This window comes from Mustela lutreola, chromosome 16, assembly GCF_030435805.1.
Source record: "Mustela lutreola isolate mMusLut2 chromosome 16, mMusLut2.pri, whole genome shotgun sequence".
In the NCBI taxonomy this organism is placed as follows: Eukaryota; Metazoa; Chordata; class Mammalia; order Carnivora; family Mustelidae; genus Mustela; species Mustela lutreola.
In genome coordinates, this window is record NC_081305.1 from 44,412,895 (window position 1) to 44,427,990 (window position 15,096).

A 15,096-nucleotide genomic window follows, 5' to 3' on the forward strand; every position below is an offset into this window, starting at 1 on the left:
ACCTGCTGTTTGGGACTCCAGTCATCAGCATGCAGAACTACAAACAGGGAAACAGAGTCTGTTTCCACTGTGAAACTCCAAGAACTATGCCAGGTCTTCTGATTCTAAAGTCCATTTTCTTTCTACTATGTCAGTGCCTCTTACACTAATGCCAAATATTCATTCATTTTTGTGCCAGGTGCTTTCCTTCCTGTAGTCTTTAGGGGAGGATGGGGGGGGGGCAAGTAAGGAAGAGGACAAGGGAAGACTCTTCTGCCTGAAGGTCTCCAGTGGGTGAGCACCCACTAGCTTTTGGGATGTTTTCCCACTCTCAGGAGTATATATCTGGTCTCTCTGGCTACCTTTCTGGGGAAGCAATGTTTGAGGTAGAGGGACACATTACAGCGATGCTACAAATGGGAACCTCCTCTTTATTCCATATATGGAAGCTGGTTTCTGGAGCTAATTAGGGAAAGGGCTTTGGCCTGGCCCTACCTCTGTATGGGCCCTAGGGATAAGGGTCTAGATTAGGGCGACAAGGCCTTCCCCCAGGTGGGAATGAAAAGTCCTGACCTCACATCAGTCCCAAATTACGGGGTGGGAGCAATGATGTGGGGCATTTCCTTGGTGAGATGAATATCTGCTTGGGGCAGGCTCTTCCAGGCGAGTTCCAAGATCCCATACTGAGCAATGCCAATATGATTGATGGTACGGACGTTATTCTGACCTGGGAGGGGAACCACCTCCTGGAACTCCAGAGGACCTTTAGGGTTTTGAGAGCCACCACAAAACAGGTGGTAGAACAAGCGCTCCCCGGGAACCAGATCCATGGCCTTTCGGGCCTCCTCGTAGGTGATCTCTTGGGATTGGGGTTCATCTCTCAGTAACAGCTCCTGCAGCAGCTTCTGGATTCGGGGGGACTTAAGTTGGTATAGGTCCACAAGCTGATGGAACTGTTCCATCCAAGCAGCGCTATCTTTTGCATATCGTCGCTGCAACATCTGCAAGACGTGGTACAGTGCCACAAATGTCTCCCAGAGAGGAACCTCTTCCTTCTTCTTAGCGACAGCCCGGGCCTTCTTCTCCAGCTTAGGCAATCTGGGAAACCTGCCTTTGTCCTTAAAAGCCCAAAAGTCTTTTTGAAACATCAGGGCAAGGGTTTGTTTTTCCACAGAGGCCTGGGCACCTGTGACAGTGTCTCCCATAGCAGGAGGAAAGTGTGGCACCTCCATCTCCTCGAGAGCAGTGGATATCTGCCCTGCCCAGGCACTCCTGTAAGGCTCTTCTAAAAGATGCCAGTTTACACCCTTTGGGGTGGGGATCCCTTTGGTACCTAATGGGGACTTTGGTGTGGGGCCACCGAAAGGTTTTAACCAGCTTTCCTTTCCTTTTATAGGCGGGATCACTTTCGGGTACTTCGGACCCAGGGACTCCTTACTGGGTTTTGAGATACGTGTGCTTCGTGATTCCAGGATCTGCTTGTGACGGTACACAATGGCTTTAAGTTGGGCCAGATGAAGCCAATCTAGGTTTCCCTTTGTGGTGAGGTTTTTGAGAAGCTGGCACAATCTGTGGAAACTCTCCCTAGAAAGCTGTTCTCCTGCCTCCATCCGTTCTAGAACATGGTGGATCCAGTCTATATCTGAGAGTCCTACCTGAGCACCTACTTCCTTGGCCCAGATTTGGGGCAAAGGTACCCCAGTCTTTCTCATCAGGACTGGATGATGCTGCAAAATCCACTGCAACTTGGGGTCTAGTGGTTTGCCTTGGAGTTTGTGAGCTTCCATGGTCTGCCTCAATATGTCAGGTAAATATGGAGTCTTTAAGTCTCGTTCTGGGGACTCCAAAACTGTATCCAAAACTTGTAGAGGTTTGGGCATATATTTCTTCAACAGTTCTCCTTGTCTGCCCATAAACCTTGACTCTGGAAGCATCCTGGATGCCTCAAGTGCTCTGGCCTTTTCTTCCGGGGATACTTGTTTTGTAGACACTGGCACTGGTATCTTCTCTTGCGTGTCCATAACTATTATTTTCTTGGAAGGGACTTTCAGAACTTTCAGTTGTTTAGCAGTGTCTCTGATATCAGGGATTCTTTTTTCAATAGAAGGGATTATTTCTCTTTCCCTTCGGTCCTTTTGTCTTTCTGCTTGTGACTTAAATAACTTTCCTGTTTTTAAGATCTCTTTTTTCAAAGAGCTTTCCCCCTTTTCTTTCTCACTCAGACTTTCTGACTCTTCCTCACTCAGACTTTCAGAGTCTTCTTCACTCATGCTTTCTTCCTCCTCCTCCTCCCCTTCCTCCTCCTCACCTTCCTCCTCTTCCTCTTCCCCTTCTTTCTCCTCCTCCTTCTCTTCCCCCTCCTGTGCCTTCTTCTCCTTTTTCTTCTTCTTCTCCTTCTTTTCCTTCTCTTTCTCCTTCTTTCTCTCTTCCACCTCTACCTCCTCCTCCTCCACCATCTTGCTTTCCTCCTCTTCCTCCTCCTCCTCTTCCTCCTCCTCTTTTTCCTCCTCCTCCTCCTCCTCTTCTTTCTCTTCTTCCTCAGACAAACTCTCTCGCTCTACTTCATCCAGTAAGTTTTCTATTTCTCTGGATAGGCTCGTTCTACTCTCTTCTTGACTGGGAAGTTTTTCCTTTGGTGTATCAAGTGTCTTTAGCTCTTTTCTCTTTTTCAACCTTTGTTCAAGCAGTGGTATTACCTCTTCATCCTTTGTTAGTTCTTCCTTCTCTTCTTCCTGTATGACTTCTCTCTGTTGTCTGGCCAATCTGCTTTCTTCCTCAGTAATTTTTTTCTCTTTCTTTATCATTCTTTTCATTTCCTTGGCCAGTTTTCTCTGCTTCTTAGCCAGTTTCTTCTCATCTTTGGTTACTTCTGGTTGTTCCACAGAAAAATCCCACTGTTTGGCATCAAGCTTATTTTGTTCCTTGCTCAATCTCCTTTCCTTAACCAAGAAGTTCCTCTTCATCTTTGTCATCTCTATTTCTTCCTGGACCACTTTCATTTCTTCTTTGGTAAGATCTCGAAGTGCCTTTAAGACTTTGCTGCTCACTTTTGATTGTGCATTGGAAATGCCTTCCTTTTCTTTACTCAACTTCCTTACTGCTTTGGCCAGCTTCCTCTCTTCCTGGGCATACACTCTTCCTCCTCTGGTAAATTCCAGTTTTCCTTTGGCAATGTCCCTTTGCTTTGTGGCCAATACCCTATCTTCATACCTCAGTATCTTCTCCTCTAGTGACAATTTCCTCTTGATTTGTTCTAGTTCATTCTTGGTCACTCTGAACTGTTTTAAGGTTTCTTTAGTCTCTCCTGTGGAGAGAATTTGGCTTTCCTTAGCCAGCCTGACCTTCTCCTGGGCCAGTTTCTTCATTTCTTTGCTCAGTGCCTTTTTTTCCTTAGCACTATCCCAGTCTCCTCTGAGCATTTTCAGTTCTTGGAAGACCCCTCTCTTTTCCATAGCTAATTCCATCTTGTCCTGGGCTAGATTGTGCTGCTGCTGAGCCAGGCTTTCTTCTAATTGGGTCAGCTTTTTCTCAGCCTCATCCACCTTCTCCTTCCTCTGGGCAAGTGTTGCCTTTTCTTCCACAAGCTTTTCCTCTTCCTGAGCAAGTTTCTTCTTGTACACGTCCAGTTTCTCCTTTTCTTGGACTAATTTATTTTTGTTCTGGGCAAGGTTTTCTGTGATCTGGAGGAGATTCTCTTTCCTCTGAGCCAATCTCACTTTCTTCTGGAACAGATTCTCCCTCTCCTGAGCCAGAGACTTCCCCCTCCAGTATAGTATATTCCTGCTGTTTGTGAGTTTTGCCTTGTCCTGGGCCAATTTTTCTTTTTCCTGGACCAGTTTTAACTTGTTCTCCATCAGTTTCTTCCTTTTCTCAGCAAGCCTTTCCTCTTCCTCAGGCAGTTTCTCCTTGTCCTGGGCCAGTTTCTTCTCCTCCTGAATCAGCAGTTCTTCTTCCAGGACCAGCGCTTTCTCTTCCTTACTCAGTTTCTGCTCTTGCCAGGCCAGGGTCCTGTCTTCCCCAGCCAGTTCCTCCTCTTCCTCAGCTAGATCGCTCAAGTCCTGATTCATTTCCTCTTCTTTCCGAGCCAGTTCCTCCTCTTCCCACATCAGCTCCTTCAATTCCTGGGATAGTTCTTTTTCTTGCAATGCCAGATCTTTTTCCTTCTGGGTCAGTTTTTCCATTTTCTGAGCCAGCATCTTTTTTACCTCAGCCAGCTTCCCTCCTTTCTTTGCTATTTTCTCTTCTTCTCCAGCCAGTTCCTCAAATTGCTTGGCCAGTTTCTTCCTCTTCTGGGCCAGTTTCTCTGCTTCTTGGCTTAATTTCTCCTCTCTTTGGGCCAATTTTTCCTCATTGTGGACAACCTTCCTCTCTGCCTGGACCATTGTCCTATCTCGCTGAGCCAGTTTCCCATATTCCCTGGCCAGTTTTCTCTCTTCCTGGGCCAGTTTTCTCTCTTTCTGTGCCAGCTTCTCTTCTTTTTGGGCCAGCTTCCTTTCTTCTTGGGCTCGATTCCTTTCAGCCTGGGCTCGTTTCCTCTCAATCCAGGCCTGATCATATTCCTTTCGGATCTGTCTCTGCTCTTTTGACATCAGCTCTTCTTTCTCTTCTTCTTCTTCCCATTCCTGAGACACTTCTCCTCCCCCTTCCTGAGACACTTCTTCTCTCTTCAGGGTCAGTTCCTTCTCAGGTTTGTGTTCCTCTCTGGACCTGTCCACTCTTTTTTCCCAGACCTCTAACCACTCATCCCATCTCAGCTTCTTCTTGTTCACATCCAGCTTTTCCTCCCCTGGGAGTGGCTTCCTTTCATCTGTTTGTTGTTTCTCCTCTTCCTCCAGATGCCTCTTGTCCCAAGCTTTCTTCCATTCATCCCAGGGTATCTTCTCATCCTGGGCCTGTTTCCACTCATCCCAGGACTTCTTCCACTCCTGCCAAGACAGCTTCCTCTCAGCCATAACTGGGCTTTCTTCTTGCTTAACTACTTCCTCTTCAGGTATGGCCACTTCCTCTACTGCTGGGCTCACATCCCTCTCTCTTTTGCTCACTGTCTCTTTTTCATCCACTTCTCTTTCCTGCTGAACTTCTTTCCTCTCTTGCTTAAAGGGCTTCTTTAAGGATTTCTTCTCTTCTTTCTTCGATATTCGTTTTCCCTTGGTTAGACCACCTGGTCTTAAGAAGAGAACTTTCTTTTTCTTGACTTTTTTGGGAATCACCTGGGTTTCCTGCACAGCTGGCATGTCCTCTGCTTCCTTTTGCTCTTGCACCTCTGGTATCTCGTCCTCCCTTCTGCGTATTATGTCATCTCTAATCGCCCCTTCATGAATAAAAATTGGTTTCTCCTCTGGCCAGGCTACATCCCAGTTGAGGTCCTCAAGCAGAACCTCACTTTTTTCCTCCAACAAGGGGCAGATCTCCTGGAAAAGCTCCCAGCTGGGCTGTCGATCTGCCAGCACCTCCTGAGCCATGGCCACCAGCTCCATGTTTAGAGCTTCTGACATGTGTGTTTGGGAACCAGATATTCTAAGGGTCATAAGACGACACAGATCATCCCGCCATGATGAGCTCTCTTCAGGGATGGTCTTGCGGCCAGGCGCCCCAGCGGCACCCCGCCCTTGGGCTTTCACCTGCTTCACAGCTGGTTCTTCCTTTACAGCAGCCGGAGTTTCCTCAATTGTAACTTTGGCTTCTTTTGTCTTCTTCTTGCGCCTCCTTTTGGGTTTCCGCACTGTTCTTTTCTTGCCTTTTCTCTCATGGATTTTCCTCAGCGTCTTCAGGGTCAATGCAAAATGGTCCTTTGAGGTGTCTTTCTCTGGAGGTTGTGGCTCACCATCTTTTGAACTCTTCAACACACTGATGGTCGAAGAGATTCTAGGATGGGCGGCTGTCTCCTCCACTGAAACTGGTGCAGCTTCCCTCTCATCAATTTCACCCTCTAAGAGACCTCGCTCTCTGCCAGCCTCTTTCATCTTCTTGAGGGCCCGCCACAATTTTCGGGCTGTAGGGAAGATCAGGAGATGGAGATAAGAAAGGCATGGGAGGCTTAAGTCACTTCTTTCCCACTAATGGTATGAGTAAGAAGAATTGCCATAAAAGAAGTAGCAACAGAGGGAGCTGAGGCCTAAAAAACAAAACAAAAAAAAACTCTCCTTACTTTATTCTGGTGTTCCCCCCTTCTAAATCCTGTAGAGATAAGCATTGGAGTCTCCCTGAGTTTGGGTAGATTCTTCCTAGGAAGTTTGTGTGAAAAGATGCGTCTACTTGTCTCTGGTCCTAACTGATTGATATCTCTTGACCCATGTTAGCCCTAACTGTTTTGCCCCATGGGAACCATGAGGCATGAATCAGATCACCCCACACGTACCATGCTTTTTGCCACCCTTTTTGCCTTTGCCGGACTTGATGGGAACTTTAGATTCTTCAGGAATTACGTCAGGTTGCTTGGAAAGGGATAGAAGTTCAGAGACCCTTGAGACCTCTAAAGAAAAAGCAGGCTTTTCCTGTCCCTCTGACAAAGTCAGGTTTTCATTCAATCGCTGCTCCACTTGAGTGTGAAGGATTTGGAGATCTGTGGCCCTTATCCCCAACAGATGGTCTAGGGTTTCATCCCCAATCATTTCCTGCCTGTAAAAGTTAAAGGAGGGGAAAGACCAGGATGAATCAGGGAAAGGACAACAGGGAGAATGAGAAGGAAGGAACTGCAAACTGCTGTGGAACAGGCAGGGGGCTTGGCACAGTGGCCAACAGAGACAGTGTACGTTGAGATAGAGGATGGCCAAGAAAAAAGAAGAAGTCTAGAAAGTCAGGTGGCAATGAATGGAGTGGTTTTTATGGGGAATGAAGAGGTAGGAGAAAAGAATGAGCAGGTGAACTCAGGAGTTAGGTGACAGACAGGAACAGGAGAAAAGGTGGAGACAGGAGTGAGCAGTCAGGATTGTCAGGACAGTCTAAGAATGGAAAAAGACAATGAAAGAGAAAAAGGACAGTAAGAGTTAATGGAGAGGTATGAAGAGAGAGTGAAGGAAGGGAAAGGGTGAAGAAAACTAGAGACTAGTCAAGAATTGCAGAAGGCACAAAGAACTTACTGCATCTCCCGGAAGGTCTCTCGGTGCTGGATCAGGCTTAAGAGGGAGGACTTACAGTGGATTCCAGTGTCAGGTATGAGGGTCAGGGCCTTATTCCTCACTCTTTGGTCCTTGTCCATCAATCCTTGGGCCAGAGGCATGGCAAAAAGATGAGTAACCATTCCTAGACGCTTTAGCCCTTCCCAGGCTAGCTCTCGGATTAGCGGGTTGGAATTGGCGGTATCATCCAGTAGGCGACGGGCTGTTTCAGAGCGCAGGGATGAAGACACCTCGTAAGAGGCAAAGATTTGTCCCAGTGCACCAATGCAGCATTGGTACTTCAGTGGGGAAGCATGGATCATAATGTTGAGGATTGTCTCCACCAGGCTATTAATAGCTATTTCACTCATCTTTTTCCCTAACCAACTACGGTTTGCTGAGTCTGTAAGGACACTATAGGTTACATCCTTGGTCAGTCTCATTTCTATGAAGTTGTCATCCTCCTTTTCATATGAATATTCTCCTGCATCATCACTTAGAGACTTTTCCCTACTGTGCCAGAAGAAGAATTGCTGGGACTTGTCCCATTCCATTTCCCACACAGGTGAATGCAGGTTGCACTGTAGGTATATTGGGCTGCCCTCTGGCCAAAGACGGGCACGAATCACTGAGTTGGGGATGTAGCAGTCAGGAGCCAAGAGCCATTCCCGCCCATGACCAAAGTAGCATCGCAGTATTTGGTAAGGGTTGAGTCCATCCCAGGTAGAAAACTGTAGTTGGGGAGGAACCACATAATGGGGAGGCTTGCTTACCTCCATCCCAACAGTCTCCTCTTTATATGAGAAACGGCGTCTGAAGGAAGACAGTAACACAGGGCTCCCTTGCTCGTCTTCTTCTATGACGTGTGGCACCGTATGATCAAAGGCAATGGCCCGCTTATTGACAAGTTTCTCTAGACCTGCTAATTCCTGTTTCCCTCTTCCAAGGTAGATGTACTTGGGCACAAACATGGTCTCAAAGGAGAAGAAGAAGCTTGGGGCAAAAGGCTTAGGGGCCTCTAGCACTTCATCTGTCATGCTCATAAAGGAAAGGCGAGCCAGCAGGTTTGGGTGAAGCAGTTTGAGACAGGACACCAGATAAAGACTCTGGTTAAAAGTCACAAGCAAGTCACCCCGGTCGTTTGCAAAGCAGAGTGGGCCAAAGTGCAGCGATGAATCCAGCATGGCTACAAGTCTGCCATGGAAGTTCCAGACCCGGACAGACCCATCAATACCCCCTGTGACAAAAAGACTCAAAGACAGGCAGACATCGAAGGATGTGATGGTACACTGGTGCAGAGGCAGTGTCTCTATATACATTGAGCCTTCCTGTGACTCAGAGGACAGAAAATCATGGAACTTCCAGAGACGCAGACAGTTAGTCTCCGTGATAGCACCCACAGAGGTGGGCAAGAGTATCAGGTGTTTTAGGTGACAGCTGCTGAGAATGCTGGCAAGCGTCTTCAAATGCACTTGTTTCCCTTCGAGCACAGTTTCTGATAGGTGTATGTAGTCATCCATTCCATAGGAACAGAGCAAAGAGTTTTCTCGGCTACCAAAAAGCCCTCCAGGTAGTGTAGAGAGTGCCAGGATAGCTCCAAAGTGCATGTACTTCTCTATTCGGGCACAGTAGTTCTGGGAAAGCACTCTGATCACCCCACTCTGGTGTCCAGAGAACATGAGTCCTTGTAGACCCCGCCCCAGGTGGAAATGCCCATAAGCCAGACATTGTACCCAGTCCCGAGAGTCTGGGGAGGTACACAAGAGATACTTGGCTGGGCAAGGGCAGCGGGTTGTGTCAAACACCAGCACCTCTGTGGTGCCTGTTGCTACAAAGAGCTCCTCTTTTTCTGGGTCATAGGCCCAATCCACAGCCCGGTCCAGGATCGAGAAGGGCCAGGTGAGGACAAGCAGATCCCCTGTGAGTGGAGACATAAAGCGCAATAAGCCATCCTCAGTAGTGCACAGAATCCGGAACCAGTTCTCACCGCAGCGGACCCGACGCAGCTGCTGGGGACCAGAGCCACAGACGTTGAAGAGGCTGTAGAAGCAAGGCAGACAGCGCAAGGAGAAGGTGTGGGTGGTTTGGCAGAAGAAAGTAGTGTTGTCAATAAACTTGAGTTCATACAGCTCCTCGCCAAGTTCTAGCCGCCGCAGCAGGCTGCCCAGAGTCAGGTTCCACTCCTTGATCAGGCCTTCCTTGCCAGCTGTGAGCAGGGTGTGGGCCTCTGGCCGGCTGCGGATACAGATCACCGCCGAGACATGGGCCTTGAACCTGTGGAGAGAGTTTCCCCGGGTGATGCTCCACACTTGGATTTCCCCACTCTTATTTCCAGCATAGATAAAACCCTGGTCTGAGCAGGTGAAGCAGCAGGTGATAGGGGAGCCACTGGTGGTGGACATGAACCTCTGAACTTCTCCTAGCTGGCCTTGGCCCTGGCGCTCAAGGACCCTCACCACCGTCTCACACAGCGCAAGGACGGAGCCATTGGGACCGTTCAGACTGATGTCCTGGACGAGCTCATCCCCAGGGATGGGGACCATGTGGGCTACTTGAAGGCCCCTGCCGCTCCGCTCAATGATCCAGGTGACCACTGCCCCCAGGATGCCTGACAGAAGCATCTTCATTTCTGGGTCATAGCAGAGGCAGTTGATGTTAAAGCGGCAGGGCACTATACCCAGGGGTTTGAACGACCGAAAGTGGTCCCCAAAGAGCCGCAAGATCAGATCGCCACAGTAGGCCACGAGGATGTGAAAGGAACCTGTGTGGACCATGCACTGGATGGGCGGCAGTCGTTCAGTCATGGAGAATATTCTCTTCTCAACCATGTCATCAGTTTTGCTCTTCATCCATACAACAGCCTACAAGAGAGTAAGATGGACCCTGACTAGGAAAGAAAGTAGGAGAGGAAAGGGCTGAATATGCGGCTCCTTTGCCCCGTGCCTGTGCTGAGGAGGACTTGGAAGACTCTCAAGTGTTTTTACCCCCTCCCCCTGGTTATGGGAACTGGAAATACTGTAGAAGCAGGAAGTCTGGGACCCTTTCCTTGGGCTACTTGAGGGAAATCAGAAAATCTCTTCAAGGAGAGACTGTTAGGGAGGAGGGGGGGGGATCCCTAGATCTCTGTCATTTTCTTTTTTTTTTTTTTTTTTTAGGTTCTATTTATTTATTTGACAGAGAGAGACACAGTGAGAGAGGGAACACAAGCAGGAGGAGTGGGAGAGGGAGAAGCAGGCATCCCGCTGAGCAAAGAGCCTGATGCGGGGCCTGGGATCAAGACCTGAACCAAAGGCAGACGCTTAATGGCTGAGCCACCCAGGTGCCCCATCGGTCATTTTCATTCAAGAAGTAGATCTCCCTTTGTCAGTTTGGGACGAGAGCTTATAAGTGGTCATGGCCCCTGTCGAGTGAGCTAAGAAGGAGAGGGAAGGTGAGCTAGTTTTACCTGTATTTCTTTGGTGCTTGTCACCCAAGAGAGGGAGGCGAAGAAGTTGGCATCGCTGAAGTAATAGCATATGAGCGGCATATTTTGAGGATGGCGAGACTCTTTGAACAGTATCTGGGACTGGTCACTCAGCACAACCACTTCATTCTTTAGGTCTTCTGACGTTTGCTGGGGAGAGGCCTGGCATGAAGCGACAGACCAGGACACACATGCACTAAATATACTCTCACACAAGTTGCAACGGAAGCCTTTCCCGTGGTCATGCCTCATGCCTGTTACATCCACACATGCACGACTTGTCACTCGTAGTGACAAGTTGGCGAGCAGGTAACACAACACGAGACATAAGAAAGAACCAAACCCCTAACAGGGCCTGAATGGACAAATTTCTTGGTGTGGGCACAGGGGAAAACAGATGTTCTTCCCAGCATACTCGTTTGCTAACACTCCTTTTGTCTACAAGGTATAGATGTCATAAAAGACGTATTTAACACATTACCCAGGCAAGTACTCCACTGCGGACCTACACAAAATGTAACCAGTGTGTGACAAAAGTCAGTGCAACTTTAAGTTCTTAAGGCTTAAAAGTGCACAAAGACTTTAACACCCTACCTCTAAGCTTGACAGAGGAAGATTATATGCAATATGTATTATCCCACAGCGATAAGAGTGTGCACTGTGACACATTCACCTGGTAGTTCACACAGAGCCAACCAGAGCAAAACTGAGCTTGGCAAGTGTTCTGCCTGCTGCCTAATCCCTTTTGTTTTAGAAAAATCTCTCTCCCCAAAGGTTTGGTTCCTCTGACAATGCTCCAGAGTGTTGCCCTTCCACTACCAAAATGTATTTGCAAGAGATCCCTAGGCTCATTTGGAAATGAACAGTCCACTTCCTACTAAGGGGACAATTGTTTTATGGTCTACTATGCCTGCTTTCTGCTTCCCCAGAAAATCTATGCTCTTCTGAAGTGCTCGTAACAATTAAGGTATATAAAGGCCAATAACACATTTATGTCCTGCATATGTATTACCTTGCTTTTATATATGATGTCATTTAGGAGGTATTTAAAATCCTTCCATAGGGGAATGAGTCTGGTAGAGGACATCACCTTGATTATTCCTTGGTCCTCCTCAGGACCGTTGCTTAAAATACCTGTGGGAATCCAAAGGATGCCAGCTTAGATGTTACTACTTTTTGAGGAACTAGGGCTTAGAAGTCACGATCCATGAACTCATGTGTATTGAATATTTCTTGAACATCAGGAGCCATCCATAAGACACATCTTCTCATTTAACCTTCACTGAGGCCCAGTAAGGTATGTATAACACCATTTTATAAATGAGGAAATTGAGGCTTGGGGGGGGTGAATCAAAGAGTTGAGGATTGAATCTTAACATTGGCTGTCATGACCCCGTAGGATAATATGGGCGAAGGAAGCAGGGAGGGGGTGCTAGAAGGGAATACCATCCCACACAAATAACATTTCCTTGTTGCTGGTGATGTGTCAAGAGAGCATTTTGCCAGGACTTGGCAGTTCCTGGAGTGCAATTCTTGGATCTCCTGCTCTGGAACTCCTAGGGAAAGAGTGTATCTTAAAATACAGATCCCCAGGTTCCATCGTAGACCAACAGATGAAGAACCATGGCAGTGGGACCCAGGGACCTTCACGTCTAACAAATTCCCTAGGTGATTCTATGGACATTCAAGTCTGACTATTAGAAGAGGAAACTGGAATGAGGGGGTCCCCCAGGACTAAGAGCCAACCCCACTTGCACCGCTGGAGAAAGGATCCAGCCCTCTGGCTTTGCCGGCCTTCCCAGGTTTGTGGAATCAAGAAGCTGTCACACATGAGGCCTCTGCCATGCGTCTTCCCCATGCCCTTCTCCTTGGCCTTCATGAGGACAAACCTCTACTTTTCCTCCTTGGATTGGGAAACAAGTCCTCTCTGTCAAGGAGTCTGCCATTACTGGTCTGATGATCGGCTTGTTTTCTTTACTTGTAAAAGAAAAATGCCAGCTTTGCCTACTTCACAGGGTTGTTGCAAAGATCAAATAAGATAATTCCTGTGAATTCCTCTTTAAGGGTACTCTGAAGCAACAAACAATTAACAATTGCTGTTTGTAGACTGGTCTGGTTCTCACACCTAAGCCGTTCTCTCCATGACAGCTAAATTTATAGTCTGGCCAGCAGAGGGCGATGGAGGCCATCCTTGCACTTGCCAGGAGGAGGAAAACTGATGGACTTTCAGTTTGGAGAAGTAGCTCCTTCCAGAATGAGATCCTGAGGCCAGCAGCATCTGCACCACCTGGAAACTTGCTGGGAATGCAAGCTACTGGGCCCCACACCAGACCTACTGAATGGGTAACTGACAGTAGGGCCCCCAAAGCTGATGTTTACAATCTCTCTGGCTGATCTTAGGCACATTAAACTCTGAGAAGCACTTACCTGGAGTGCTTGGGAGTTCCAGATCAGTTTGGCCAGGGCCTCCTGAGGCGAGGTCAACAGAACCCACACTCTGGCATGGCTCGGCCTAGGCCCTGTGTTGCCACAGAGACTTGGTGGCTGGATTTGGGGGAAGCAGTAAGCAAAACGTATCATCCTCTCATGTGTAGAATGGGTTAGGGTCCCCCACCCAAAGTCTTCACATCAATCACTTCATTCCTTTTCAAAAGAATCCTGAGAGGCAAATAGTATTATCTCCATTATACATTATGGGGATCATGAATTCAGAGGGGGAAAGGGATGTGTTCAAGGCTACATGGGACAGATTCAAGACTAAGAGCTGATCCACAGGTCAGGCTGCTTCTACCATATCAGAGGAGTCAGAGGCTGCCAGCTGATGCCAAGGAAGCTCTCCGACCCACGGGCTAACTAATGGGAATTGGTAACTGGCTGTCAGAGACACTAATGTCCCTTCCGTCTCTGTACTCTGCCCAAGGCTGCATGCTGCCCTCCTGCCATTACATTTTCACATTTTCTTCCCCTACAAGCCTACACTTTCTGCTCCTTTGGACCACTTTTCAGGAGCCAGCGTGAACTGCTTCAGATCCTGCCGATCAGTGGATGGCCCAGTGGGCCAGGCCCCACAGCTTATATTTACCCCAATTGCTCCTCCTTGAGACCCCAGAGCTACTGAGAGAGTAGTGATTTGTAACAAATTTGCAGTCACGCTATCACTTTCCATTGTTTCTAACATCTCCTCTGGGTCCAACTTCTCTTGGCTAGCCTGCAAAAAGCAAGTGGTTAGGACCCTTTGTGGGCACATTCCTTGGGGGTTAGTGGGAAAGAAGGCCTTCGAAACCCAAGCCTCTGTGTGTTTTTTTGGACACACTCTTCGACCCCATTTACCACCTCTCTCCTAAAATTCCCCCACCTTTGATTCCCTAATCCCATTATCTGCCCTTAAAAGCAAATATGGAGTGAGCTCCAGATGCCTTTGTCCCAACAGTCTTGACTTTTTAGTATCGTGATAATCCATGGGTTATCTCTCAAATGGGAGAATTCAGGCCCTGAATTCAATTTAGGGGAGTTAATATTTGAAGCCAAGATTTGGTATGTCCTACTGACTATGAAGGCAAACCAGGTCTGTGACTGGGCACCGCACTACATCCTTTTCTTAGCCACAGTCCACTCCAAGGTGGTGGGATGGAAGGCCAGACTCCAAGTCCTGTCTTTGTAATAAAGAGAGTTGCCTCTAGGGGGCACTGCACTCCATGACAGTATTGGGCCCCTGGTCTCCTTTTGGGTCACTCAGTGGCTGGGTATGCTATTGTAGGAAGATGAGGGCTTACAGTTCTTGCCCCATAGAGCTTACAGTTCAGCAGGGAAGGTGATCATCAAAGGGTTGTCACAAAATTTGACGACAATGAGAAATTCTGAGTGTTGGGTTCTATTATTCTTTGAACTTTTCTGCAATTTTTAATCTTCCCAAGCTTAAAGCAAATTAAATTATGCTATTGATTCGCTTTTAAGAAGGAAAGGAAAAAAGTGCTGAGAGTATATATAGCAAGGAGACTTGGCCACCCAAATGGAGGGCGATGTGTGCTCCACTGTCGAGATAATGCCCTGCATGAATCCCATGGCCTCATAGGTGGCTCTCACAGTAGGGGACAGGGATGCAGAAACCCAGTATCAGAAGGGCCTAGTTAATTAGCCAGAGGGGCTATAATGCCACAGGCAATCTTGGAAAAGGAGTCGGCATTTTAAATACATTGTTTCATTGAATTCTTATGATGATTCTATGACTTAGCTAACATCCTCCATTTAAACTTTTTAAAATGGGCATGTTATGGGGTGCCTGGGTGGGTTGGTGGGTTAAGCCTCTGCCTTCAGCTCATGTCATGATCTCGGGGTCCTGGGATTGAGCCCCACATCGGGCTCTCTGTTCAGCAGGGAGCCTGCTTCCTCCTTTCTCTCTGCCTGCCTCTCTGCCTACTTGTGATTTCTCTGTCAAATAAATAAAATAAAAATCTTTTTTTAAAAATGGACTTGGTAAAAAAAAATATTCAAAATATACTATGGAGCATAGATTGAAAAAGTCACCTTTTCACACATGATAACCTATCTTTGTTTCCC

At 47.6% G+C, this 15,096-nt stretch overlaps 1 protein-coding gene across 1 annotated transcript; it reads right to left on the reverse strand.

The window, feature by feature from the left end:
- Nucleotides 1-404: 404 nt before the first annotated feature.
- On the reverse strand, nt 405-11,650 carry LOC131818762 (WD repeat-containing protein 87-like). Its single transcript, XM_059153419.1, has 5 exons — nt 11,552-11,650; nt 10,522-10,689; nt 7,059-9,937; nt 6,338-6,597; nt 405-5,971 (listed from the first exon to the last, which is right to left on the reverse strand). The coding sequence occupies exons 1-5, from the start codon at nt 11,624-11,626 to the stop codon at nt 570-572; spliced, it is 8,784 nt and encodes a 2,927-aa protein (XP_059009402.1). The 5' UTR covers nt 11,627-11,650; the 3' UTR covers nt 405-569.
- Between the last annotated feature and the right edge of the window lie 3,446 nt (nt 11,651-15,096).

Bases quoted from the DNA above. Each gene is read 5' to 3' on its own strand.
- LOC131818762 (XM_059153419.1), bottom strand. From the start codon at position 11,626: ATGTCCTCTACCAGACTCATTCCCCTATGGAAGGATTTTAAATACCTC. The intron at 10,690-11,551 runs GTAATACATATG...GCCTCTCCCCAG, and splicing joins ACATCATATATAAAAGCAAG to CAAACGTCAGAAGACCTAAA. The intron at 5,972-6,337 runs GTACGTGTGGGG...TCTTCCCTACAG, and splicing joins AAAGGGTGGCAAAAAGCATG to CCCGAAAATTGTGGCGGGCC.